Source organism: Neocloeon triangulifer, unplaced genomic scaffold, assembly GCF_031216515.1.
Source record: "Neocloeon triangulifer isolate White Clay Creek 2 clone unplaced genomic scaffold, ASM3121651v1 ptg000012l, whole genome shotgun sequence".
NCBI lineage: Eukaryota > Metazoa > Arthropoda > Insecta > Ephemeroptera > Baetidae > Neocloeon > Neocloeon triangulifer.
This window is the reverse complement of record NW_026775554.1, coordinates 17,710,237-17,736,044: the sequence shown is the minus strand read 5'-3', so window position 1 is coordinate 17,736,044 and position 25,808 is coordinate 17,710,237. Positions and strand designations below refer to the sequence as shown.

Sequence of the window (25,808 nt, the reverse complement as noted above, 5' to 3'; positions counted from 1 at the left end):
GTAATTATAAATTTGTAAAAGCGGAAGCAGAAAATTTAAGGTGGAAACAAGGAAAAAAATTAACAATAAAAAAAATGATTATTTTGGATTAATTAACCGTTGACGAGGAGGAATGCTGAGGAATTAGTGGATCCCGCCGCGTTTTTGGCCACGCAAGTGTACTCGCCGACGTGACTCGCGTGCACAGACTCGATGGACAGACTGCTAATTTTTCTGCCAATTTTGTTTATAGTGGTATCGTCGCTGCTCTCGATTTCGGTGCCGTTGAAAAACCAATCGAGGGTGATGGGCGAGTCGCCCTTGATCACGGAACACTGCAGGGAAGCCAACTCGCCGGCGTTGGGAATTTCTTCGCCGAAGGAGAATGGGACAATCTGGGGCAAAACTGCAAAGAGGCAAACACAGCAAAATGCAAAAGATGTGCATCCATAACTCAGGTGCAAAAACTAAATGTGCAGGGAGAGGATTCGTTTTTGAAAAAAAAAATTAACCGTTGATGTGCAGGTAGGTGGTGAAATTAGTGGCGCCGGCCGCGTTTTTCGCCACGCACGTGTACTCGCCCATGTGGGCGGCGTGCACGGCCTCGATGGTCAGGGCGCTGCCCCGTTTGCCGATTTTGCTCACGGTGATTTGATCCGTGGACTGGATTTCGGTGTTGTTAAAAAACCAGGCGATCGATATCGGCGAGTCGCCTTTAATGATCGAGCACTGCGTGGAAAGAAAGTCTCCGGCGTTAATCGTTTCCTCGCCGAAGGAAAACGGCATGATCTGAGGAAGGACTGGAAAAATATGTGCGCAGAAAAAATCAAAATCCGAAATTAAAAATCTTTTGTGCTAATATGTTGAGTGTTTTTGGGTTCCAGGATGGCAAAAATTACAAAAAAATCAAAGGGTGTGCTGGTTGGGAAAATGTAGTGAGGGAGTCAATTTCAGGGCTTAAAATATCAATATAAAAATCGAACATTTCAAGACACTAAAAAATTCAGGATGCCCCAGGAAATTCCAAATGTATAAAGCCAATTTATGGGATAAAAACGCATATTTTTTAGAGTTATGCAACCTGTTGTACCAGCGAGTGTTTCTGTTGCATACGTTTAACTTTGATAATTGAATTTTTTTCGAAAAAGAATTAGTCAATGGGGCATCCAAGGACGGACGGACAAACGGCAAATCTACAGCGAGCATATGAAAGGACGGAGAAGCAGATAGAAAGAATATGTTTCTTTTTCTGATCAACATGAAAGTAAATCGGACCGATGACGGCGAGGGTGGCCGCGTGTTGGTGGTGGCCGGCCAAGTTTTGAGCGACACACGCGTACTCGCCGGCGTGGTCGGCCTGCACGGCGCGGATGCTGAGGATGACCGAGTCCTCGCCCAGAGAGACGACGGAGACGCGCGTCTCGGGGCTGACGGGCCGGCCCTGGTACCTCCAATGGATTCTGATGGGGCCGTCGCCCTCGACCACCTGGCAGGGCACCGTCATCGACTGGCCCTGGCTGAGAGCGCGCTCGCCGAACGAAAACGGCTGGATTCTGGGCGGCACTTTCGGAATTTTAATTTTAAAGAGAGAAAACCGATCAGAAATTTCCAATGAGACGGATCTGAAGGAAGGAGAAGAGCAGAAAAGAAGCACATCGAAAGCATAGTCAACATGTAAAATGCGGAGCGCGAACATCGCTTTACATTCTCGGGTTGGTGGTCTCTCCAGGATAATTATCACGAGGGCGAATTTGTCTGTTGTAAATTGTAATTAATTGTTCTGTTTGTGTCAGGCTGTTAATGTTGAGGTTCATTATTATTAAAATTGATCATTTATAGTTCACTTTCCTTTCATCATTATAATAATTATATTCCATTATGAACTATCTCATCGAATTATAGCTGCTGGAAATAATTATTTGTCTAATTGAGAAACCGAAGAAATACTGGAGGATATCATTTCAAATAGTTCAAATAATAAGATAGAATTGCTGTTAGCATGGATTTTAATAATTTTGTAAAATTGTTTTCATTTTACTAAAAATTGAAAAGCTTCCTAAAATTTTTAAATTAAAATTTTTTAAAGTCATTAATATTTTAATTAAATTTAAACTAAAATTTAAAATGTATGAACCTCTCTTTTAACAGCACAATGCAAGGTTTAAATTATGTATTTTATGTTTTTCGTGCTGGTTGTTTTTAGTGTGTGAATGTACGTGTCACGTGTTTTTACCAGAGACGTTCAAGAACGACGTGTGTTCAGCAAATCCGAAGTGGTTCTCGGCAATGCAGGTGAGAAAACCGGCGTGCTCCGAGTCGAGCCGCTCGACCGAAAGCACCGAGCCCGAGTCGCCGAGGGACATCACTTTCACGTGGCGGACCGAGACCAAGGGCTGGTCGTTCAGGGTCCATCTCACCCTAACCGGGGGGCTCCCCTCCACGACGGAACAGTGCACGCTAAACGACTGGCCCGCGCTTCGAGGACGCTCGCCCAACGAGAAAGGAAGGATTTCGGGCGGTACTGCGGGCCATTCAACATCCATTAGGTGCCGAAAGGGTTGCAAAAAATTCTGGTCAGCACAGAAATTGATGAGAGTAGCAGAATAATTAGCAGTGCCGGCCTATTAGAGATTAAATTTTGAGTAAAATTTGAAGGCCCAATTTTTAAGGGGTTTTGATGATTTTGGAGCGGCACGGAGCCACATTGGGGCGGTCGCGACTTATTTTTGGTGGCGATTTTGAGCTTCTCGAGACAATTTTTCTCCTAATGCTTAAGTTAAACAATATACATAGATCTACATTTTGTCAAATAGTGGGAAAAAATAGAAACGTTCATGATAGAAGAGCAGCAGGAAAGACAAAATTACATAACCAGAGAAGATACGAATTTCTTACCTTTTGAAAACTAGATACACAAATTTATCAAAATTTAAACAAAATCTGTGAAAAAAATAAATAAATTGTTCTCCATCTCTGCATCAGCAACTGCTCCTGTTTACTGAGCTGAAAATTCTTAAAAAATATAAAATACTTGCAAATTTTTCGAGTTACCTGATGTTGATTTAAAAATTTATATTATAACTTTTAATTTTTAACAATTGTTAACTGATTTTAATTAAATCTGCAAGTATATTAAAATCACAATTGAGGGAACATTGTTTTAGTTCATGTTAAAATTTTCAATGTTCACTCATTTGTTGTAGAAACAGAAGTGGCTTTGCGTGACTCACCCATCACTTGGACTTCCAGTGTTCCTCTTGCACTGTAGCCCTGAGAGTTTCTTGCAACGCAGGTGTAGGTGGCTTGGTCAGACTGGCGCTCTACGTTTTCGATGATCAGAGTTCCGTTGGGGAAAACCTTTTGCTTCCTGTTGATTGGCAGCACTCGGCCATCTGAGCAAAAAAAATAAGATTAAGTAATTATTATAATTATTAGAAAAGCAAAACTTTTATAATTGTTAATAAAAAAAAAAATTCCCACCTCGCTCCCAGACAATGTTTTCAATAGGGTAGCCGGCAACTGGGCAAGTGACGAACAAATTCTCTCCGGCGACAATGGCCTTCTTCTCCATGGGTCTGATGAATGGCAAGCCGTAAACATTGACCCTGGCGGCGTGTTCGGTGAAGCCAACCTTGGAAGAAGCAATGCACTTGTAGAGGCCGCCGTCGTTGGTGATGATGGACGAGACGTTCAGGTGAGAAACGACGTCTCCGTTGACAGTCACATACTGTCCAACTTGAAGCCGGTCGTTGTTGGTCAACTTCTTGCCATCGAGTTCCCAGGTGATTTCAGGAGTAGGGTTGCCGGAGGCCACGCACTTCAGGAAGACAGAAGGGCCGGGCTGAAGAGTCTCTTCGGCGAAGGTTTGCCTCAACTGGGGTGGTTCAACTGCAGCCAAAAAATATGAATTAACATTTGAAAATTAATTCAAATTTAACAACAACAAAAAGAACAGTTTGAAGAATAATTTAAATTTAAAAAATAGGAAAACGACACATATAATTAAATAAGAGCAATAAGTTTTAATGTCATATGTTAAAAAAAAAATTATAATTCTACCAACTTATTATTTCTAATGGAACCAATTTTTGACAATACTTGGTCAATTTATGAGTTGAAATTTTTAATCATTATGAATGGCGAAGAATTTGACTTACATCTGCCTCCGAGTTTGAGTTCGGCACAGGCCTGGGCACTCTCCTGGTCATTGCGCACAAAGCACTGGTACATGCCCTTGTCCTCCTTCTTCACAGAGTCTATCCTAAGGGTCGCATCTTCATGGTTGAGATTTTTGCCGTCCTTCAGCCAGCCGATGGTCTTAACAGGGTTGCCTTCAAAGTTGCAGGTGAACACAGCAGGTCTTCCAAAATCAACAGTCTGGGTTTCAGGTTCGACAGTTGCAGATAAAGGGGCTAAAATTCATGTACAAATTATAATATACGAATAAAAAAATGGAAAATAATATTTGTTACCAGTGACCGTGAGGACAGTCTCGACACTCTCTCCACCGACAGAATTGTTGACGACGCACAGGTACTTGCCGGAATCCTCCACTTTGGCCTCTTTGATGATCAAGGTGCCACTAACCTGTTTGACTCGGTCGTCAAGGGGAACAGCCAGTTTCCTGGTAGTGCCTTCGATGAACTTGTACCACCTGGAAATCGCAAATTTAAGGATTAAGAGATGAAGTTAAAAGGAGTTGAGCCTATACCTAACGTTTTATTGCAAAAGGAGTAAATTTAAATATTTATTATGAGCTAATTACAAAATTTAACATTAATTTCAAAATTTGAACATTAAACATTGAATTTATTACTGAAAATTTGAAGCAATTTTCAATTTGTTATTATTATTATTATTATTATCTTATCTCAAAATTAAGCAATACTCCTTAGAAAAATCTACGCCCTAGCTTAAGCCTAATATGGTGTCACTATTTGTAAATTAAAAGTCCATCTGATTAGCAGTCAGGTCGAGATCAGAGGACATTCCTCTAAAGAGCGAGACAGTGGAAGAGATGCACGTGTGCAAATCAATGAGGCGGCGATCAGCGTGATGAGAAGATGAATTGATGGAGGAAGTCGAGAGGTGTTGTCTCTCGCTCTAATAATACGTTACCTATACATGGGCACCGGATATGCCTGGACGGGACAGAGGGCCACGATCTGGCCACCTTCTCGCCCAATCTTGTACTCGACTGTTTTGCTCGTAACTTTTGGGGCAACCGCCGAGTTTGGTTCTAAATTTGATCAAAATTCCGTGTTTTTTTTTCGTCTCAAGAAAAAGTTTAGAAATAGAAGGTTCCCTGAATAATCAAACTCACCGAAAACTAGGGACGGGAAAACCCTGACTCGAGCAAAGAATTGTGACCCCTGTTTTTTGAGCCGAATTTAGCTCTTGCAGCCTGTCCCCGGCCAATTTGGGAGCAACACTGCTCGTCGGCTCTGCAGTGCAATTTTTTTACCAAATATTTAGAATTAAATGAAATTCATATATCCAGAAAGTTGCCTGATTAACAATTATTTACCGGAAACTAGGAACTGGGAATCCCTGACTGAGGCACAGGACCGTCGCAATTTTGTCAACTTTCACGCTCAGCTCTTGCAACCTTCCACCAGAAATTTTTGGACCGACGCTACTTGTAGGTTCTACAATAAAATTATATTTTTTTCTTCAACCAAAAGATAAAAACGTGAATTAGCCAGATTGCCTGAAGGTTGGAGGAAATAACCCCGATTTGATTTAAAAACGTTTTTCTCACCTTTGTGACAAACAATACGGTTCTGAAAATACCTTTTTTTTAATAATGAGTCCTGACACACTGAAAAGAAGCCACAAAAGCGATGGGTAAAAATAAAATTAAAGCTTTTCTAGAGGCACGATTATCAAAATATTAAAAAAGTAAGCAAAATGGGCAAATGAACGAGAACAAAAACTATTTATAACCCCAGGACTTACCGGCTACTTTGACTTTATCTTGGTAGCCTGGGAGGAAATCAATCAATATGCATCCGTCCATGCTTTTACAAATCTGGAACGGTACAAATAAATCAGCACTCATTTTTATGTGTGGAGGAATTTGAAAGAAATCGACGGGCTGCTCAGTGTGGGACCAGAATTAAGAATTTTCAACAGACTCTTACCGCTTTGTTGGGGCCGGAAAGGCCTGAGCATCGCACATCAAAGCCAACGCTTGACCCAAGTCATTATTCTGTTTATTCCAACCATCTCCCGACACCTTGGGGGATGTTCGACCAGTTGGCTCTGATTTTCAAATATATGAGCCCAAATGATTTTAAATTTACATTTGATTTTCATGTCTGGTTGCCTGAATGTATTGAACGCATATTTAAAAAAAAAAATCATAATAATTTACCGAAATTTTGGGATGGGAAACCCTTGCCCTGGGCAAAGAAGTACTGCCTCTTCGCCCAGCTGAACGTCATTGCCCTCGAATCGTTCCTTGGAAACGCGCGGAACGATATTTCCGTGCGGATCTGCAAGGTTTTGGGACACCATTTATTTAAAATTTCCGAACCTGTATTTTGGAACAGGGAACCCTGAGACTTCGCAAAGGATAACAACGGTCAAGTTTTCTCGCACTTCCGAAAGCAAACTGCCGTCGATTTTTCGTCCGGCGAAACGAGGAGGAATGTTAGCAGTTGGTTCTGTATCATTTAAAAAATTGTCTCAAATTTAAATTTAAAAAACAAATAATAATAATAATAAATAAAAGGTTGCCTGATTTGAAGATAATTTGGCTTACTGATATCGAGGAACTGGAAATCCTGAGACTTGGCAAGTGAGGTAAGCGGCTGCTGTTTCTTTTACAAGCATTAATTCGCCCCCATCATATTTCTTTCCGTGCGTACGGGGTGGAATTTGATTTGTCGGCTCTGTATTTAAAAACGTACCCAACCAGACTTAGCAATTTGATATTTTAAGAGAAAAACATTTGCAAAAGGCTGCCTGAATTTTTTGTGCCATACGCAGTTACCTAAAAACAGGTGGTGGAAAAGCTTGGGCTGCGCATTGCAGTGCTGCCGTGGAAAAATTTAGCACATCTTCTTTCATCGAACCAAATTTAGTGTCCTTCAATTTGGGGCCCAGTTTTGATTGAGGCTCTAAATAATTCAATATAATATAATAATTTTATTGGTCAAACATTCATGAGCTGGAAATTCTCATTGTTTTAGGTTGCCTGAGTGCTGCGGAAAGTCGGTTCTTGTATATTTTATTTTTATAAATATTTTTACCTAAAAAAGGGAACAGGTGAAGCTTGAGCAATGCACATGAGAGCTACGGTTGCATTGGCTGGTAAAACTTCTCTCTTTAACTCTATCTTTGAGTCTTTTAGTTTGGGGGCCATTTTTGTTTGAGGCTCTGAAAATTATTTAAAATTCTAACCATCGGGAAAAAAAACTTAAAAAATGAGAAACTAGGTTGCCTGATGCTTTACCTAAAGATCGGAGCGGGCGAACCTTGTGCTATGCAGTTCAGGGTAAACTGGCTACCCTGAGCTGTTTTGACAACATCGATTTTTGAATCCTTTAATTTAGGGGCCATCTTAGAATGCGGCTCTGTAATTTTTTATTAAAAACCACGTATTTCAAAACTACAGAGGTCTCATTTGGATTTATAAAAATTGGCATTAGGACCAACCTGAAAATAGGGACAGGGAAACCCTGAACCATGCATGTCATCATGAGCATGGAACCACCCCTTGCTACTGCTTTAATCCCCGTGTACTGCACATCCTTTAATTTAGGGGCAACACTAGTAGAAGGCTCTGGAAAAAAATTAAGTTTTCGTCTGTACCTGAAGGTGGGGGCAGGGAAACCCTGAACTGCGCAAATCAAGGGCAGCGTGCGGTTTGAGTCGACTATTTTTTTCACCTGACCCAGCTCCTTGTCTTTCATTTTAGGAGGGATGCTGGTGTGTGGCTCTTTGAAATGCAAAGTAAATTTCAATCACGGACGATCTGAGGTACCTGAATAAAGGTGCAGGGTAGCCCTGAACGGCACACAGCAAGGGTACGGTTCGACCTGATTCTGCAAACTTCCACGCCTGACCGATTTCTTTGTCTTTTATTTTGGGACGCATGTGCGTTTGCGGCTCTGAATGTTCAATTTATAAGAATTTTAAATAAAAGTTAGTTTGACTTTCGAAATGAAATGATTTTAGCAAGGATAAAAAGTGACCTGAAACTGGGAGCAGGATAACCCTGGACTGGGCACACTAGAGGAACGGTTCCGCTCAAGCGAGTTTTCTTTTTCATTGTTTCGAATTCAGTGTCTTTCGCCTTCGGAGCCATACTTGTTTGCGGCTCTGATTGGAAACATTAAAATTAATTGAGAACCTGAAAATTGGAGTCGGAAACCCCTGGGCTGAGCACAAAAGCGGAATGTCGCTGCCTGAATGAACGGACTTTTTGTGGCCAGATATGTCCTTATCTTTCGCCTTTGGAGCTACACTGGCTTGGGGCTCTGTTAAAAAATTAATAAAAAATATTTATAAATGAAATTGAAAATTAAAAAGCCAAAAATTAATTTTACTACGCCAGAGAGCACACAAGATTGAATCAGTTAGAATTTTTTTTTTTTTACTTTATCAATATACAAAAAAAAAGTACCTAAAGCTTGGCAATGGAAAAGCTTGAGCATCGCATGCTAAAACTACTGGTTTGAAGGAGTGCCCGATGACGGCATCCAGCTTTGACTTTGGAGGAAGTCTGGGTGGAGCGCTTCCGATGGGATCTGACAGATTGTTGCATTTTTTATTTTTTATTACATGCTTAAAAAAATTCTCCATGCTTTAAGCATCAATGTTGGGATAGGGCATTTACCTAAAAAGTGGCGGTGGAGAACCTTGTGCTTCGCAAAGCAAGTTGTAAAAATTGCCACTGGCCACTTCGTTATTGATTTTAGCTGTTTTCGGAAAGTTCGGACGTACATGACCGACTGGTTCTGGATAGAATATCATAAAAAATGATTAAAGAAATATTAAAACTAGTTTTAAAAATTCTGTAATTGGAAGGTTGATTGAATGTTTTACGAACGGGTAATTTACCGAAAATTTGGCAAAGGATGACCTTGCGCTTGACACAAAAGGGCGACACTCGCTTTTTCCTTTTTAGTGGTCACCACGATTTTTGCTGATGGCGGAACGTTTGGTGCAGCACTGCTCACGGGATCTTAATATAATTGCAAAAACGTATACAATTCCGAAATAAAAATTTGATGAATGTTCAGATAGGGTCCCCCTGATTTAAAGAGGATGGTACCACCTTAGGGCAGCAATATCCTCCACAGAAACTGATAGTTTAGGCCATAAGGATCATTTTGATAACCAGAAAAATGTGGGTCACCCCATAAATTTTTGAGAAAAACGCGTTTGAATTTAACATGGTTCGCTTATGGACAATTTTTATGAAAATCATTCAATCCCATTTTAAGTAAATGAAACTAACTTTGCCAAAGGTATGTGACCCACCAACATGTTCCTAGATAACCCTGCCACAGATTTGGCACCAGAAAATTGGGGGTCACCGCGTAAATTTTTGAGAAAAGTTTGATTGAAGGTCAAAAAACGTGGTTTTTTTCATTTTACTCGTTTCCGAGAAAGATAAGCTAATTTTTAAGCGCTTGGAATTAATTTATCTCTACATATAAATTTCATGATAGTTCGTATTTTGGTTCCAAAAATACCCAAGTAATTAAAAAATTTCATATTTGTCAAATTTCAATATGGCCGCCGGAGATACTTAAGGGTTTATTAAAACTGCTGCCAAATTAATTTGGGTGAAGATTTTTTAATTTCCTTGAGAGGAAGTTTGAGTTAATGAACCAAGGTATCTTTTCTCAATGGTCAGCAAGTTTCTAGGTCAAAGGTCATTGACCCTGGCCAAAGGTCAAAATATAAAGTTTTATGCCCCTTGAAAATGGGCAATCTGACAAAAAATCCAAGATAGCCATTAGATGCGCCTTGTCATTTTGCATCCGAATACAAATTTTCAAAATTTTTGAACAAGCCGTTTAGAAAATATTATTGAGTTATAAACAGGGTCCGAACGACTGAAATTATTCCGTTCGGGTGAGTTAAAAATTAGAAAATGATGCTTTTTTCATCATATTTTAAACAAATTGAGTATGTCTTATTGTATTCCATTAAAATTTGAAGGATTTGAAAAACATTTTGTAGAAGGTTTCATCTACTTTAAAAGAAACTGACCTAAAACTTGGCACTGGATGAGCCTGAGCTTGGCAAAGAAGAGCAATATTTGTGGCAGATTTTTTCCTTAAAATTGTGACCATTTGAGTTGGAGGCACGCGAGGTGCTTCGCTACTGACTGGCTCTGCATGCAAAAGAAAACCGGAAAAATTTTAATATATCAGTTTAAAATACCTGAATATTGGAACAGGGAACGCCTGCCCTTCGCAAAGGAGGCTAATGCTTTTGTTATTCTCGATTTCGAAAGAATCAGATTTCGCACCCTTAGGTAGTTTTGGAGGAACTCGGCCCACAGGATCTATTTTTTTTAATGTATTAAAATCAAAATGATTCACCTATTGCCTGAATTGACGGGAGAAAAGTAACCCCAGCTACGATATAATTTAGTACCTAAAATTCGGAACAGGAAATGCCTGGCCTTCGCACAACAAGCTCATACTGCGATTTGTCTCAACCTCAAATGAATTTGATTTTGAACTTTTCGGGAGATTTGGAGGCACTCTTCCCACAGGATCTAAATAATTTAACAGAAATTGATAAATAAACAAATAAATTAATAAAAATTTAGCCTGTTTCACATTTAGAATAGGGTACCCCTGACAAACAAAATTAATTTTTTTCCACCCTTACTGGAGACGATAATTAATTTTGAGTGGAACATAACAACCCCTCAACAATGTCGTCGCACACGAGCCACTTTTAAATAATTAATGCAGTCACCGCTGCGAACAAAGACGAGGAGGAAAGGTCAAGGCTGACTGAGCACAGCGAGCAAAGGCCCTTCTTGTTTACACGGCTGCGTGGATGAGCCACCTGTTGCGCGCCCATTCATTCCTACTCCCACTCCTCGCGCAATGTACGAGTACGCTGTGCACCACTACACGCTACTCCTACTACTACAACTTAACGACTTTTCCCATTCATACCTGTGCGACGGCACGGGGAACCCTTGCGCCTGGCACAAAAGGGTCAAACCGAGGCCCGCTCGCATCACGTACGAACTTGTCTTTGAGTTTGACGCAAAGGCGGGCGCTTTTGAGCCGACGGGGTCTACGGAAAATTATTTTTTCGCTTTATTTTTTGCACTTGCCTAAATGCTGGAACCGGAAACCCCTGCGCCAGGCACAAAAGACCGAAACTCTGACCCGTTTGGCGGTCGAAAGTGAAACTTTTCGAGTCGGTGGAAAAAGCGGGAGCTTTCGATCCAACTGGCTCTGAATAAACCCGAAAGGAAAAATTTGATTTTTTGTAAATAATTACCTAAATGAGGGGATAGGAAACGCCTGAGCAGGGCACAACAAGTTAAAATTGACTCCGCTGTTTGTGCTCAAAATGGAGCCTTTTGAAGCTGTAGCAAACGTTGGTGCTTTTGAGCCGACTGGATCTACATAATAAATTTTTTATAATTAAATTTATGAACCTACTTAAAGGAAGGAACTGGGAACCCCTGCGCTGGGCATAACAAGCTGAATCCTTCTCCGAATCGCATTTTGAAAGTGAAACTGAGCGACGTAGTGGAAAATGCAGGTGCTTTTGAGCCGACCGGATCTTTTGGTTTTTATTCCAAATTAAAATCAGTTTGACCTACTTGAAAGAAGGGACTGGGAACCCCTGCGCTGGGCAAAGCAAGCTGAATCCTTCTCCAAAACGCATTTTAAAAGAAGAACTAAACGAGGCAGTGGAAAATGCGGGCGCTTTTGAACCAACTGGGTCTGAGGAATTGAATTTTTTTTAATTAAGGGACTTAAACTTACTTAAATGATGGAACGGGGTAACCCTGAGCGGGGCACACGAGGCTAAAGCTTTGATTAAAACGCATGTCAAAAGTAAAACTTTTGGACGCTGTGGAGAACGCTGGAGCCTTTGAACCGACCGGATCTAAATTTTTAAATAAAGATTTCAATGGGGGTTTTTGACGTACTTGAATGTTGGGGGTGGAAACCCTTGCGCCGGGCAAAGCAGGCTAAAACCCTGACCAGATCGCATTTTGAATGTTGAACTAATGGTTGCGGTTGAGAAGGACGGTGCCTTTGATCCGACAGGGTCTGGAATTGAACCGTGTCATGCAAATACTCTGGTAAATTACTAACCTAAAAGAAGGTGTAGGGTGGCCCTGGGCTAAGCAAAGGAGGCCGAAACTGCTCGACTGCGTACGAGTGTACGAACTGATTTTTGAATCCGACGAAAAGCTTGGTGCTTTTGATCCCGCAGGATCTAATTTAAGGAATTAAAAATTAAGCGAAGTCAAAATCAAACCTGAATGCAGGAACGGGGAAACCCTGAGCTTGGCAAAGAAGCGCAAAACCTTGTCCGCTATTTCTAGTAAAGGACAGCGTATGCGTGTCCAACATGAATTTAGGCGCCTTTGATCCCACCGGATCTGAAATGTTTAATGATGGGATATTTTCAAGAAATGGGGACCAACCTGAAGGAAGGCGTAGGGTAACCCTGTGCTAAGCAAAGGAGGCCGAAACTGCTGCCTTCAGATCGCGTAAATGAACTGCTCTTTAAATCCGTAGAAAAAGCAGGAGCTTTAGCCCCCACTGGATCTAATTAAAAATAAATCGCAAAATAAATACCAAAATTATTCTTCCCACCTGAATGAAGGTACAGGGAACCCTTGAGCTTGGCAAAGCAGTGCGAACCCTTGTCCACTGTTTCTTATAAAAGACAAAGTCAGCGTGTCCAACATGAATTTGGGCGCCTTCGATCCAACCGGATCTGCAATTTTGTAATTGGGGAAATTTTTAATATAAGGAACCAACCTGAAGGATGGCGTAGGGTAACCCTGGGCTAAGCAAAGGAGGCCAAAGCTGCTACCTTCGGTTCGCGTGTATGAACTACTTTTCGCGTCTGATGAAAATGCCGGTGCTTTAGCCCCGACCGGATCTAATTTAAATTAAATCGCAAATTAAAATATTTGAAAACCATCTTCCCACCTGAATGAAGGTACAGGGAACCCTTGGGCTTGGCACAGCAGCGCGAAACCTAGCCCATATCCTCTTTTGAAGGAAAGCGTTTCCGTGTCCAAATTGAATTTTGGAGCCTTCGATCCAACAGGATCTAACAAAGACGAGTTTAAAATAGTATCATCTCACCTGAATAAAGGGACAGGAAAGCCCTGAGCTTGGCACAAAAGCGTTAAACCGAGACCGGCGTAATGATCTAACGCGAGTACTTTAGCGCCGATCGAAAACTTAGGTGCCCTTGATCCGACCGGATCTAGGAAAATTTAAATAAATCTTTTGAAATTTACCTGAAGGCTGGGACGGGGAAACCCTGCGCCTGACACAAAAGGGCAAAACTAATTCCAGAGGGAAATTCCGCAGATTGAATTTTTGTGCTGACTGAAAATTTCGGCGCTCTCGAACCGACTGGATCTAGAGAAAAATGGTGGAGTGAGCTTTTGTTGCTCAAAAATTTTACCTGAATGATGGGACGGGAAAGCCTTGTGCTTGACAAAGAAATGAAAAGCCTTTTCCAGATTTTCGCTCAATTGATACAATTTTTGCATCGACGGAGAATTTTGGTGCTTTTGAACCGACCGGATCTAAAATTATTAGATTTCTCTATTGTTGAACGAACTTTTCAATAAATTACCTGAAGGCTGGGACAGGGAAACCCTGAGCTTGGCAAAGAAGAGCAAAACTAATTCTTGAAGGGTACTCGATTGAAATTACTTTGGTGCCAATTGAGAATTTGGGAGCTCTCGAACCAACCGGATCTATGTAATTAGTTTTAATTACGAACCACGTCAAATTGTGTACCTGAACGCCGGGACAGGGAAGCCCTGGGCTTGACACAAAAGGGTGTAAGCTTGTCCTTGGGCCCTTTCCAAGGAAAACGTTTTGTATTCCGAAGAGAATTTTGGACCTTTGGCGCCGACCGGTTCTAATAAAAATATTTCAGTAAAGTTTTCTCACCTGAATGACGGGGCAGGGTAACCCTGAGCTTGACAAAGGAGACCGAAACTTTGCCTTTCTTGTCTTTTTATTGAGAATGTTTCATAATCGGAGTTGAATTTTGGAGCTTTTGCGCCAACAGGCTCTATTTTAAAATGGAAATAACAATAATTTTGCTGGGTTTTTTAACAAACCTGAAAGATGGAGTTGGGTATCCCTGAGCCTGACAAAGGAGACCAAAACCCTGACCCTGGTAACGTCTTATGAAAAACTTCTCATAGTCAGAGGAAAATTTTGGCGCTTTTGCACCAACCGGCTCTATTTTAATAAAAAAATATTTTATTTAGTTTGAAAAACAACTAACCTGAATGAAGGGGTTGGATAGCCCATGGCTTGGCAAAGGAGCGCAAAACCCTGACCCTCGTAACGCTTGATTGAAAGCGTTTCGTAGTCAGTTGAAAATTTTGGAGCTTTTGCACCAACCGGTTCTAAATGGTAAAATTTAATTTTTAAAAAGGGCCACTTCGGCTCACCTGAATGAAGGTGTAGGATAACCCTGAGCCTGACACAACAGGGCAAACCCTGAATTAGCTTGCCAGTCAAATGAGTGCGTTTTATCATTTGTAGCGAATTTCGGTGCTCTTGAACCGACGGGATCTGACAAGGGAAACTATACGTAAGAAAAATATCTAAAGCCTCACCTGAATTTAGGGACAGGGAAACCCTGGGCTTGGCACAAAAGGGCGAAATTCTGCCCGCCGATTCGCGTCAAGTGATGAATTTTTTCTTCCGAATGATATTTTGGCGCTCTCGCTCCCACCGGATCTGTTACGTAAACCCCAAATTACAAAAACAGTTCTGAAACTGACCTGAATGCAGGGACAGGAAAGCCCTGCGCCTGACACAAAAGGGCAAAACTTGAGCCGCCGCCGCGAGTGAAAGAATGGGTTCGGTCGTCCGTGAAGTACTTTGGCGCCTTTGCACCAATCGGTTCTAATTTAAAAAATAGAAAATTTCAAAAATCGCTTTGCGTTTGGTTACCTAAAGCTTGGGATAGGATGACCCTGAGCTTGGCAAAGAAGGGCCAAATTTGCTCCCGACTTCCGAGCGGCTACATCAAATTTTTCTTTCGACGGAATCATCGGAGCAGTGCTACTGACGGGATCTATTTTCCAAATGAAAAAATTTTAAATGATAATAAAAGGTCCTTCCTATCCGACAAAATTTTAGAGCTACCTGAACGTTGAAATAGGACCTTTTCTGGAAATTACCTGTAAGAAGGGACGGGAAACGCTTGCGCTGGGCACAAAATAGTCAGACTCTGGTTGAGTTTGGTGTCAAAAGTTCGACTTCTATCGAGAGTTGGGAACTTTGGAAGGACGCTGCCGACTGGTTCTGCATTTATTCCAAATAAATGATTTTTTATTAAATAGTCCTGCGAGCCGGAGTTAAATAAAAATATACGTCTATGAGAAAGAGAGCCTCACTTACCTGGGTCCCCATATTAAAGGATAGGATCTGGCGAGAAGGCTGATTTGAATTTAGCAGAGCACAATTTTTGCTCGAGAAAAATAGAGCCTCAATGCGGCTCGATCGTACAATAATTTTGGATTTTGAAACCGCTTGTGTGCCCTTTGCGTAGCAGGGGTACCCTATCCCAACATTCAGGCAACCTTCAACACACAGCTGGCCAAAATCGGCAACAAAAAGCCAGCAATAATTGAATTTGCGTGACGCACTTAATAAAAATCTCTACGTTAAAGTGCATCACTTCTGAACATGCAAGAGCTTCAAAATTGCAGCAGAATTAATTTTTATTGCATTATTCTATGGAAATGACAAAAGGGAGGATAATTTATTTGGAAAGACCAAACAAACATAATCCAAAAAAATTAAAAATAAACCTTCATTACAGTTGAAAATTTATTTCACTTGAACTTGTGGAAAAAAGTTTTCCTTTTTTTTAATTTTAAAATCAAAAACTAATTTAAAAAAAGTCAATAAGGAATGTAATTCTGCTGCAATTTTAAAGCAAGTTTGACATAATTTTGCCTTGCAATGAGTGTGATTAAAAAAAATTGTTAACAAATTTAAAGTCGTTTATTATTGTAAGTATTGAAACTTTTTATTTATAATAAAATTTTAATAAATAAAAATTTAAAACCGGTGATAATTACTTGGTAGTTTCAGGAATTATTTTATTTTATTAAAAATTGTAACTTTGTGCAGGCAAAATAATGTCAAACGCCAAGCAGAGCGCAACAGGTGCCACTTTCTATCAGGTTGAATTAAAAATCACTAATCAGTGATTAACCAATGCAAACAATCCACTCTCAGTTGGCTGGCAGATTGACAAACAAAAGAGACCCACCCCAATAGACCACCTGTTACGCCCTAACTCGGTCTCTGCTGCCTTTTTCGAGGTCAGTGAACTCTCTAGGACAAACCGTCCTCCGAAGAGGCCACTTTGCTTGGAGAAAACTGACCCGAAGAAGGAGAGATTATGTAATTAATTGATTTTTATCTGAAAAATAAATTGCATTTCGCGGACTTACCGGTGATGACCAATCGACCTTTGGTTGCGCTGAGGCGAGTTTCGCCCGTCAATCTGTGTTTGGTGCGGCATTGGTAGGACTTGTAACCATCCTCGGGACCAACGTCCCTGATGTGCAATTCGCCCGAAGGCAGGACTAGATATTTTCCATCTGGAAATGGAACGTGTGTAAAGGAAGTGCGCAGATACGTTTGCAGTGCCAGTGCTACTAAAATCCCAACTTATTGCCTTATTTTACTTTAAATTTCAATGGCAAAGAGTTGAGGGATATTTGCTGTAGCAATATGAAGCAAAGCAAACAAATGTTTGTAAAACAAGTAATTCAAATATTTCAAGCTTTCTGCTTTTGTAAAAAAAAATTGATATTTTATTATTAATAAAAGCTTTCAATTTATTTCAATAGAAAAAGCAAAAAGCTTGAATTTTTAATTAAAGTAGTATACAATTTTTGGAGGCAAATAGCTATGAAAGGTTAATAAAAATTACTGTACCAAACATTTGGTGATTCAGTTTTTTAATGAAGTTTTTTTATAACGTTATGTGTCTCCAAAAATATAAATCAAATAAGTCTTCAATTGTAAAACCTTGGTTCTTTTACTTTGTTATATTTTATCTGAGTTAGATAAAATAATGATAAAACAAAAGATCTTTTTAATTACTTGCTAATAAAAGAAGCATGGTTTTGCAACAATGAAATGCCTTAAAATGTATAAAATGCCTCAAAATATTGCCATCTCTCATAAAAGTTTTTACACAAAAAATCACACACATAAAGTGAGAAACTGTAACTATCCCAATTAAAATTTGTTGTCTATTTTTTAGTGTTTGAAATTGATGACTCTTTAAATTTTTGAAATTCTACTCAAAATTAGTAATTAAAAATTTAATAAAAAACAAACTTCTGTATTAAATTCAATTGATTATAAGATAATAAGTTTTATTTAGACAATGTTACAGTTCCTCCAAAAATATTAACCATGGATAAATTTTCATGAGATAAATTCCTTATAAAATATTGATAATTTTTTTTGATAAATGAAAGTAAATCTGCTGACTGGAACACTTAGGAGGCTAAAAATTAGATAGCGTTAAAAATAAGTTCACAAATTGCCAGCTCCTTGATGGTCAGGTGAATCCAACATTAAATCTGAATAAAATTATTTTGTTGAATATACATGAATCAATAAAATAAAATTTATCCACGCTTGCAGCACCTAAGAATTCATTTAGAACAAAATTGATATAACTTCTGTGCTGCAAGTTTGGACAGGGGTTGCCAAAAATTGGGCGACAAAAAATACATTGCATGTTTTGTATGTACCATATTCTTTGGAGGGCAGTATGTCCCTTTTCTCGTCCTCGACCCAAGATGCGACAGAAACATAGTCGGCCACGAAACTGGGAATGTGGCACTTGATGATGGCCGTGTTGCCCTTGAGCACGTGCTCGTCCATCACGTTGACCTGGTAGTGCTGCGTGACCACTGGCAAAACAAACGCAAACACCCCAATTAGAATTTGAGTGAAAACACAGCAAGCAGACTGGCCATCCGAACGACTCCTGCCGGGTATGCTGCGCCGCCGTGAGCTGCTGCACGCTGGCGCCCCAAGCGGCCGCGACGCAAAACTAGCTTAAAACGGGACTTAGAAATTTTCAGAGTTAGTGGTGACTGCCGAGGACAAGAAAAGGGTTATCAAATTTAGTTTTTCTCAATTACTTGTACAAAAATTTCCCAAATTTATGTCGATAATTTTTGAAATAAATATTTGGTGGACATTTTGAAGTACCATAGGACGAGGCCATGGGGTACTGGGTGCCCTCGGTGTCCGCCCAGGACACGATCTCGACGTAGTCGCTGACGAACGAGGGAATGTTGCACTTAAACACGGCCGCGTTACCCTTAATTACAAACACATCGTACACCTGTGCTTCGTAATACTGGTTCACGGCTGCAACAGAGATTAATTTTCAACTCTTATCCACCCTTTGTTAAAAATTTTGAACAATTCTGAAAATGAAAATTTCTGTCAGTATATTGATCTGCAAGAGGAAAATTTTTGTCATTCAACAAGAAAGAACAAGTTTTGTCAGGGTGCGGAATTACCGTTGATGTTGGAGGCGAGCGAGTAGGACTGGTCGTCAGTCATCCACTCGACCACCTCAACAAAGTCACTGACAAAACTGGGCACCAGACACTTTAAAGTGGCTGTGTTTCCCTTCAGGACGAACTCGTCAATGACCCTCGTTTGGTAGAACTGGTGCACAACTATTGGAGAAATTCACATTTTTCAAAAATTATAAAAATGGGCTGAAAATTTTGATATTATTTATTTGTTGGTAAAATGCTGAAAATTTGAATTTATTAGCTTTTGGTAAATAATCTGAAAATTTTAAATTTGTTAGAAAGGGTGTTGATGGGAAATTACCATATTCGTTAGAGGGGTGGTAGTTGTTGCCGTCAGAATCAGTCCAAAGGTCGACACTGACAAAGTCGGCAACAAAACTGGGGACCTCGCATTTCATGATGGCGCTGTTCCCCCTGATGACGTACTCGTTGTCCGCCTCGCTTTCGTACGCTTGGGACACCACTTTGGATTCGAAATCGAATTATAAGTTTCATGATTAAAAAAAATTATTAATAAAATTAGTATTGGGGTGATTCCTGGAAATAAGAGGAAGGTCAGTCGGAGCGGGGGGTGCCATTACCGTGCTGACTGCTGGAGACGGTGTACGTTTCCCCAGTGTCCGAAATCCATGCCTCGACGGACACAAAGTCGGACACGAAACTGGGGATTTTGCACTTCATGACAGCGCTGTTGCCGCGAATAACGTACTCGTTCTCCGCCTCAGTCACGAAATATTGCGAAACAACTACGAAAGGGTGTGTGAAAATTAATAGAAAAAAACTAGAAGTGGAAATAAAATTTTATGAAGTGAAAAACAAGCTTGAATATTTTGAAATTGTTTACTATAAGGAGAAAATTAATCAGGCCTTTCTTCTTGTTTTTATTGAGAAATAATTTTTACAAAGACAAGCCGGTTTTTCACTTCAAAATATTAGTTAAATTTATTAATTAATAAAATCTGCAAAATATCAAAAAGTATATTAATTTTGCCTGAAAATGCATTATAAAATTTTATTAGTTTCATGAGTGGTTTTGCGAGGGGAGTTTTATTATTTTACCGTAGTGCTCGGACGGGACAAAAATTTTGCCCGAGTCGTCAACCCACGATTCGACCTGCACGAAGTCGGCCACGAACGACGGGATGCTGCACTTGAGCAGCCCGGCATTGCCCCTGATCACGTACTCGGTCATGATCTCAGCCTCATAAAATTGATTCACCACTGGCGGGACAAAGAGACAGAGGGCCGGGATTAGTGGTTGTGCTCGGGCTAATTACCGTAGTCGGCCGACGGCGTGTAGACGCTCTTGTCGCTGCCCACCCACGCCTCCACCCGCACAAAGTCGGCCACAAACGAGGGGATGGTGCACTTGAGCACCGCCGTGTTGCCGCGGATCACGTACTCGGACACCACCTCCGCTTCGTAGTACTGCGTGACCACTGCGCAGGTGACACGGCCAGAGGGTCATTAGTAGTGCGGGAAAATTAATCGGGGTGGATGAAGAACAGGAGAGAGATTAAATTTAACTCCATGCTTCTTATTGCACTATAAACTATTAAAAAATCATTGTGAACGTAATTTGCAAACAAAAATGAATGTTTGAGTTACCTAAAATTAATTTTATAATTTTTATAAATTTTGAATGAAAAAATTAATTTATTATATTTAAACAATTCCACAAAATTTCTTTTTCCTAAGTTAAGTTTAAATTTAGGTGTTCTTTCTATTCTAAAAAAGAAAACAACCATGAAATTACTCAGAAATTATAAGTGACCTTTTTCAATAGAAAATAAAACTTATGGAGTACCCTTTTTACAAAATATATTATTCTACAATATTTATGTGAAGTAAATAAAATTTATTTATAAAAGAGTAATCCCATATTTTAAATATAATTAAAAATTTCAACCTTTTTTACATAATTAAGAACGTATATATTAAATTGATATTTTAACGTTACTTAAATAAAATTTATATAGTTTAAAGACTTTTAAACCTATTTCTTTAATATCTTTTGAACTTTTGTAAAATTAGCTGTGCTATTTTTCTAATTTTCTAGTTTCAATATTTTCTTTAATGTTCTACAAAAAAAAGGCCTTGGTAGCCCGTTTACAGAGATTAAACAATTAATTTATGAGTTCAAACACTCAGCATCTATATAGAAAGGAATCCAAGATAATCAAACTCCTGTTTACACATAAATTAGGGAGATACGCGCGACATGCCTGTGGAGGAAGAATTTTTTGAATCAGTGTTTTGTGGGGAGGGCTATTTCGGGCGCTGCAAGAGAAGCAAGATCAGTGGAGAGGCGTTTTAAATTTCTAGAAGATAAAATCAAAGGTTTTTTTTATTCCCAAAACGAAAGAAGGTACCGTGCTGTTCGCCAGAGGCGTGGAAAGTGTTTCCCGAGTCGTCCTGCCAGGAGACGACGCTGACAAAATCGGCGACGAACGACGGAATGCTGCACTTGAGCACCGCAGAGTTTCCTCTGATCACGTACTCATTGTTCACCTCGCTTTGGTAAAACTGTTGCACCACTAAAAACGATCAAAAGTTTGATTGACCGTAAAGGAAAACCAAAGAAAATAAACAAATTTTATGAAATTCTCCAACTGAAGATCAAAGGACAATTTTTTCCTGGAATAAAAAGCATTAATTTCATTGGAAGAAATTTCTTTGTGTGTTTGTTTTTTATATTCGTGAGAGATGGCATTTTTTTTCGGCTTTCACTGAATCCTGCTCATTTTTACCGTAGTTTTGGTCAATGACAAAGGTTTCGCCCTGGTCCGTTTGCCAGGAGACGACGTGCACGAAATCAGCCACGAAGGACGGCACCTGACATTTGAGCACCCCCGAGTTGCCGCGGATCACGTACTCTTTGTTCACGTCGGTGTCGTACTCCTGCTGCACCACTGTGGACCACAAATATTTTTATTACACCAGCTCCTCCCAAAAATTTATCTCCACTCGGAGCGTGTTTGCATAATTCTTGCTTTTATCTCCAAGGCATTTTTCTTTTCTTCTCCTGATAAAAAACGTAGCGTGGCTTGGAGATTCCACACTTTCAAAAGGTTTGTACAGAGCAGATGATTCACACGAATTCAGAGATTTAAACTTGTTTGCTTGGGGTGGATTTTAATTGTTTTATCTGTGTAGAGAGGAGATTTAAATGCGTTTTCTTAATAGTTTCATTTGAAATTTAAAAAAATTGTAATCAAAAAAATGCATTAAAGGGTCTGTAAATTGATAAATGTAGAATTTTTTTATGTTTAAAAATATTTAAGGGCCCATATCAAAGGCTGCAGCTTAAGGGAAGTTTTGAAAATTTAAACAACTTCGTCAAGCGTTTGGAAAAAATCAAACATTCATGTATCTCAACAACTGAGGAATTTTAATTTTCTGAAAGTTACAAAGTTACCATTTAAAATGATTGTATGATGAAATAACATCCATTAAAAATTTCTGAAATTGTTAAAACCCTTTAAAAAATCATGCTCTTGAAGATAACCTTTCCATTTTGTAAAAGCAAAAATAATTATGTGGAAAATGTATGTTTTTACTGAAAATAAATCAGCAATCAAGTTTTTTTGTCGTGCTCGCTGCCTAGAAAATTATCAATTATTTAAATCGTGACATGTGATTTATTAAAACAAATTATGACATTATAAGTGATTTTGGTGGTGTTATTCAACGAATAAAAAAAAATCCATTTCCCACATCACAAACACACAAAGACATGTTCCTCACCAATTTATATATGAAAAGATTGGAGTTTACACACGTTTTCAGTATAGGCGAAATGAGATTTTTTATGTATGTACGTCGGGACAAAAAGAGATTTGCATGCAATTGGGCTACCAGAGAGAGATTACGGGCTTTTCCAGCCGAAAGCTCTGCCGTCGCCACTCTCGGAAAATCAATCACGGGCAATTATGGCGCCACAGGAATTCGTTTTTCCGGCGCAGCGAGCGGCTGCTTTTGTCAGAGGGCGCGGAAAATACATATATGTATGTGTGCTGGGTGATGCGAGAGACAGATTTGCGGTGCATGAAAATATGTAACCCCGTAACCAGCGCGACTTTGGCAGTAGTTGGTGAAGCCGTAAATAGACTAATGATTCAATTAATTTCAATTTTACAGTATTTTTCAAAATTTCTATTGTTTAATCGTAAATATCTTTAATTTTTCTTCTCTTGGACAGATCAAAATTTAATCGTTTGAAATTGAATACATTATTTGTAACTAAAATCTATCAACAGATTCTGAGTTATGGATATTGCAAATTGAAATATATGCCCACTTAATTATTATTCATGATGCTTCATTATTTTATTAAATTTGATCTGCCCAAGAAGAGAAAAAGACCTTTTAAAAGTTTACAAAAATATCTTTGCTTGAATAGTAATAAATTTATTAAAAAATATTAATGTTATAGACGATTTTTAATAGTATTTTGCAAGTACTAGAATGCGTTGGTAAAACTAAAATATAATAGCACAACATGATTAAAATAAATTTATAAATATTCAATAAATATAAACATAAATAATAATAATCGAAATTATAATATAGAGTAATAAATTTTGTTAATAATTAGTTTTAATTTTAATTTTTTGATACAAAAATATATTATATAAATGTATAATCTGCGCAAATATTATTGCCCAGAGCATTTGCTTTTAGCTTCACCAACATAGCCTTGTCGTGCGTGGTATACAACAAAGCAAACAATCGTCAGCAGCTTTCGCTATCACTTTGATTTGCACAGTTCGAGGGTGCAAGTCAATATTAATTACTCTTCCCGGCGCATGCAATTTAGAATCACCGCGAGAGTCTCCTCTCCGCACACACCAGCCAACGTGATCTCCTCTCTGCCGCTGCGTTTTATTGTCCGCGATGAGAATAGAGGGGTCGGTCCGGGTCGGTCTGCACACACACGCGCGGCAGAGAGAGCGTCACAACAAAACGCACTGTGCATGCAATGATAAGCCGGCTGCATTAATTAATTATCTCCCGGACGGTCTGCTCCCTGCACACACATCGGCAATGAACGAGGATACGAAAAATATCGAGCTGCATTTAGGAATTTAATTGCAAAACGAAAGGGGTTTATTCACAAAGTGATAGTGGTGCAAAATGACATAAAATATGATTCACAACATGAATTTAATCAAAATCACAAGATGCGGCAAAGAAAAACTTTTATTTTAATTTTTTTAATTTTGAAAGGAACAATATTTGATTTTTTTTCTTCTTAAATTCATAATTAAAAGTTTTCCGTTCACGCTCTTGAATTGATCAAAAATAGAAATGAAGTTTTGGAAAAAATTTACTTAGTATTCGTGGCTAATAATGTCATGAAACCACTGAATTCACTTAGTAAATTTTCCAAAACTATAAATTGGAAAAAAAACTCTCAAAACATTCAATATTATTTTACTTTTCAAACAGCTTTATTTTTTTTTTAATTTTTTAACTTTTGAGATTTTTTTTTTTTCAATTTTGAACAAATTTTTAGCCCAACCTGCACCAAAACCTAAAACTTTTAGCAAATTTGTCTGATTCGTTTGCTTTTGTCGAATTTAAACTCCTTCTCAGCTGCAAACACCGCCGCAGACGACGAACAAACAACAATCAGGACAAAATTGCATCAAGGCAGCCTCCGTGCGCACCGCAAATGAATTAGCTCTCAGTTTGCCCAAAGGTTCGTCTCGCTCTCTCACTGACAATTAAAAGAGACACGCGGAAGAGAATCGAGTTTCAGGTGAGCTAACTCGATTTGCGGCCCGATTGAGCGCGAGGGTGCGCTTCACCCTCGGCGCCCGAGGGGTTGGTTTTGGTGCCGTTGGAGCGACAAAATCTCTCAAAGGGTGGAAAAGAGCAAATAAAATCAGAGCGCTCGACTGTACCTGCTCGCACGTGGACGTCTCGCGAGTGGATCGAGCCGACCGAGTTGCGCGCCAGACACACATAGACCTGGGCGTGCACCTCTTGCCGGTAGTCCTCGGCGCGGAAAGGTGGAAACACCAAATTGCCATTTGGCATCACCTGAAAATTTTGAATAAATTTCCTCATTACTTGACAGGAAAAAATTTATGTACTTATTAATTATATTTTATTGAAATACAGACTTCAAAATTCTGTTATAAATGTTTGATTGGCTTTCGTTAAGTTTAATTAGATCACATTTGACACGTAAAGAATGAAAATATCTTTAATTGTATTTAATTATTCTCCTTAACGATATCGTTAATAGCAACATCGTGCATTAGTGATATGATTCTTTTGATGTGATGATCAAGCCCAGAGACGATTTATAAATAATTATATTTAATTTTTTAACAAACATAATTAATCAAAGAGAAAGTTAACCTAAAATGAAATGTTTTAAAGTTATATTATTCAATAAAATAATTTTAATAATTAATAATAAAAATAATAAATATTTAATAATAAAATATGTTTAATATTTCAATAATCAAAGAATTTATTGTAAAATAAAGACGTTAAAAATCTTTGAACAGAATATGTATTAATGTAAAATAAATAAACTATTTTTATAAAAATTTATACAGCCTGTATTATATTGAAATGTTTTAAACAACTAGAATGAAAATAAAAATTAACTTTTCCTATTCCCTTTAATTCAACTTACTTGTCGCAATCCAGGAACGTCGCCAACAGCAGTACCATCTGCCCTGACCCAAATGATTTCAGGTGCAGGGGATCCTCGGGCCGAGCACTCAACCTGAGCGCCGGTGGTGTTGGAGAAATCGACCCTATTGGGCGGCTCTCGCATGAAGACGGGGCCCATCGAGCCGTCGTCCGCAGCGCCGAAAGCTGTGAACAAAATTGAAAATAAGTTAAAAACAAATTTCACAGTTAAGTTAACTCAATTAAAACAAGACGAAAAGGGAAAAATGGCGAATTTCCAAGACTAAACAAAAATAATAAATAACAATGATAATAAGTTCATCAACTTTATTGCAAAGCACACCAAAGCCAGTGACCATTGTAT

At 39.0% G+C, this 25,808-nt stretch overlaps 1 protein-coding gene across 49 annotated transcripts in view; it reads right to left on the bottom strand.

Moving 5' to 3' along the window:
* The window catches only part of LOC132198038 (cell adhesion molecule Dscam2), an 82,505-nt gene that overhangs the window by 30,774 nt on the left and 25,923 nt on the right, over positions 1-25,808 (bottom strand). For 14 of the 49 annotated variants that reach the window (XM_059621723.1, XM_059621716.1, XM_059621727.1 and 11 more), the window contains exons 3-11: positions 25,446-25,630; positions 24,700-24,838; positions 19,372-19,536; positions 16,667-16,816; positions 7,642-7,768; positions 4,452-4,633; positions 4,137-4,391; positions 3,460-3,867; positions 3,210-3,371 (exon numbers count right to left, since the gene is read on the bottom strand). In XM_059621723.1, the coding sequence (XP_059477706.1) occupies positions 3,210-3,371; positions 3,460-3,867; positions 4,137-4,391; positions 4,452-4,633; positions 7,642-7,768; positions 16,667-16,816; positions 19,372-19,536; positions 24,700-24,838; positions 25,446-25,630 (1,773 nt within the window). Of the gene's footprint in view, positions 1-97; positions 386-491; positions 780-3,209; positions 3,372-3,459; positions 3,868-4,136; positions 4,392-4,451; positions 4,634-5,097; positions 5,219-7,641; positions 7,769-11,299; positions 11,424-11,469; positions 11,594-12,465; positions 12,590-13,976; positions 14,101-14,475; positions 14,600-14,644; positions 14,769-14,980; positions 15,105-15,152; positions 15,277-15,382; positions 15,507-16,666; positions 16,817-17,986; positions 18,149-19,091; positions 19,254-19,371; positions 19,537-19,849; positions 20,012-20,067; positions 20,230-21,540; positions 21,703-24,699; positions 24,839-25,445; positions 25,631-25,808 lie in introns of all 49 variants that reach the window. The other 35 variants (XM_059621758.1, XM_059621764.1, XM_059621739.1 and 32 more) reach the window with 24 other exon arrangements.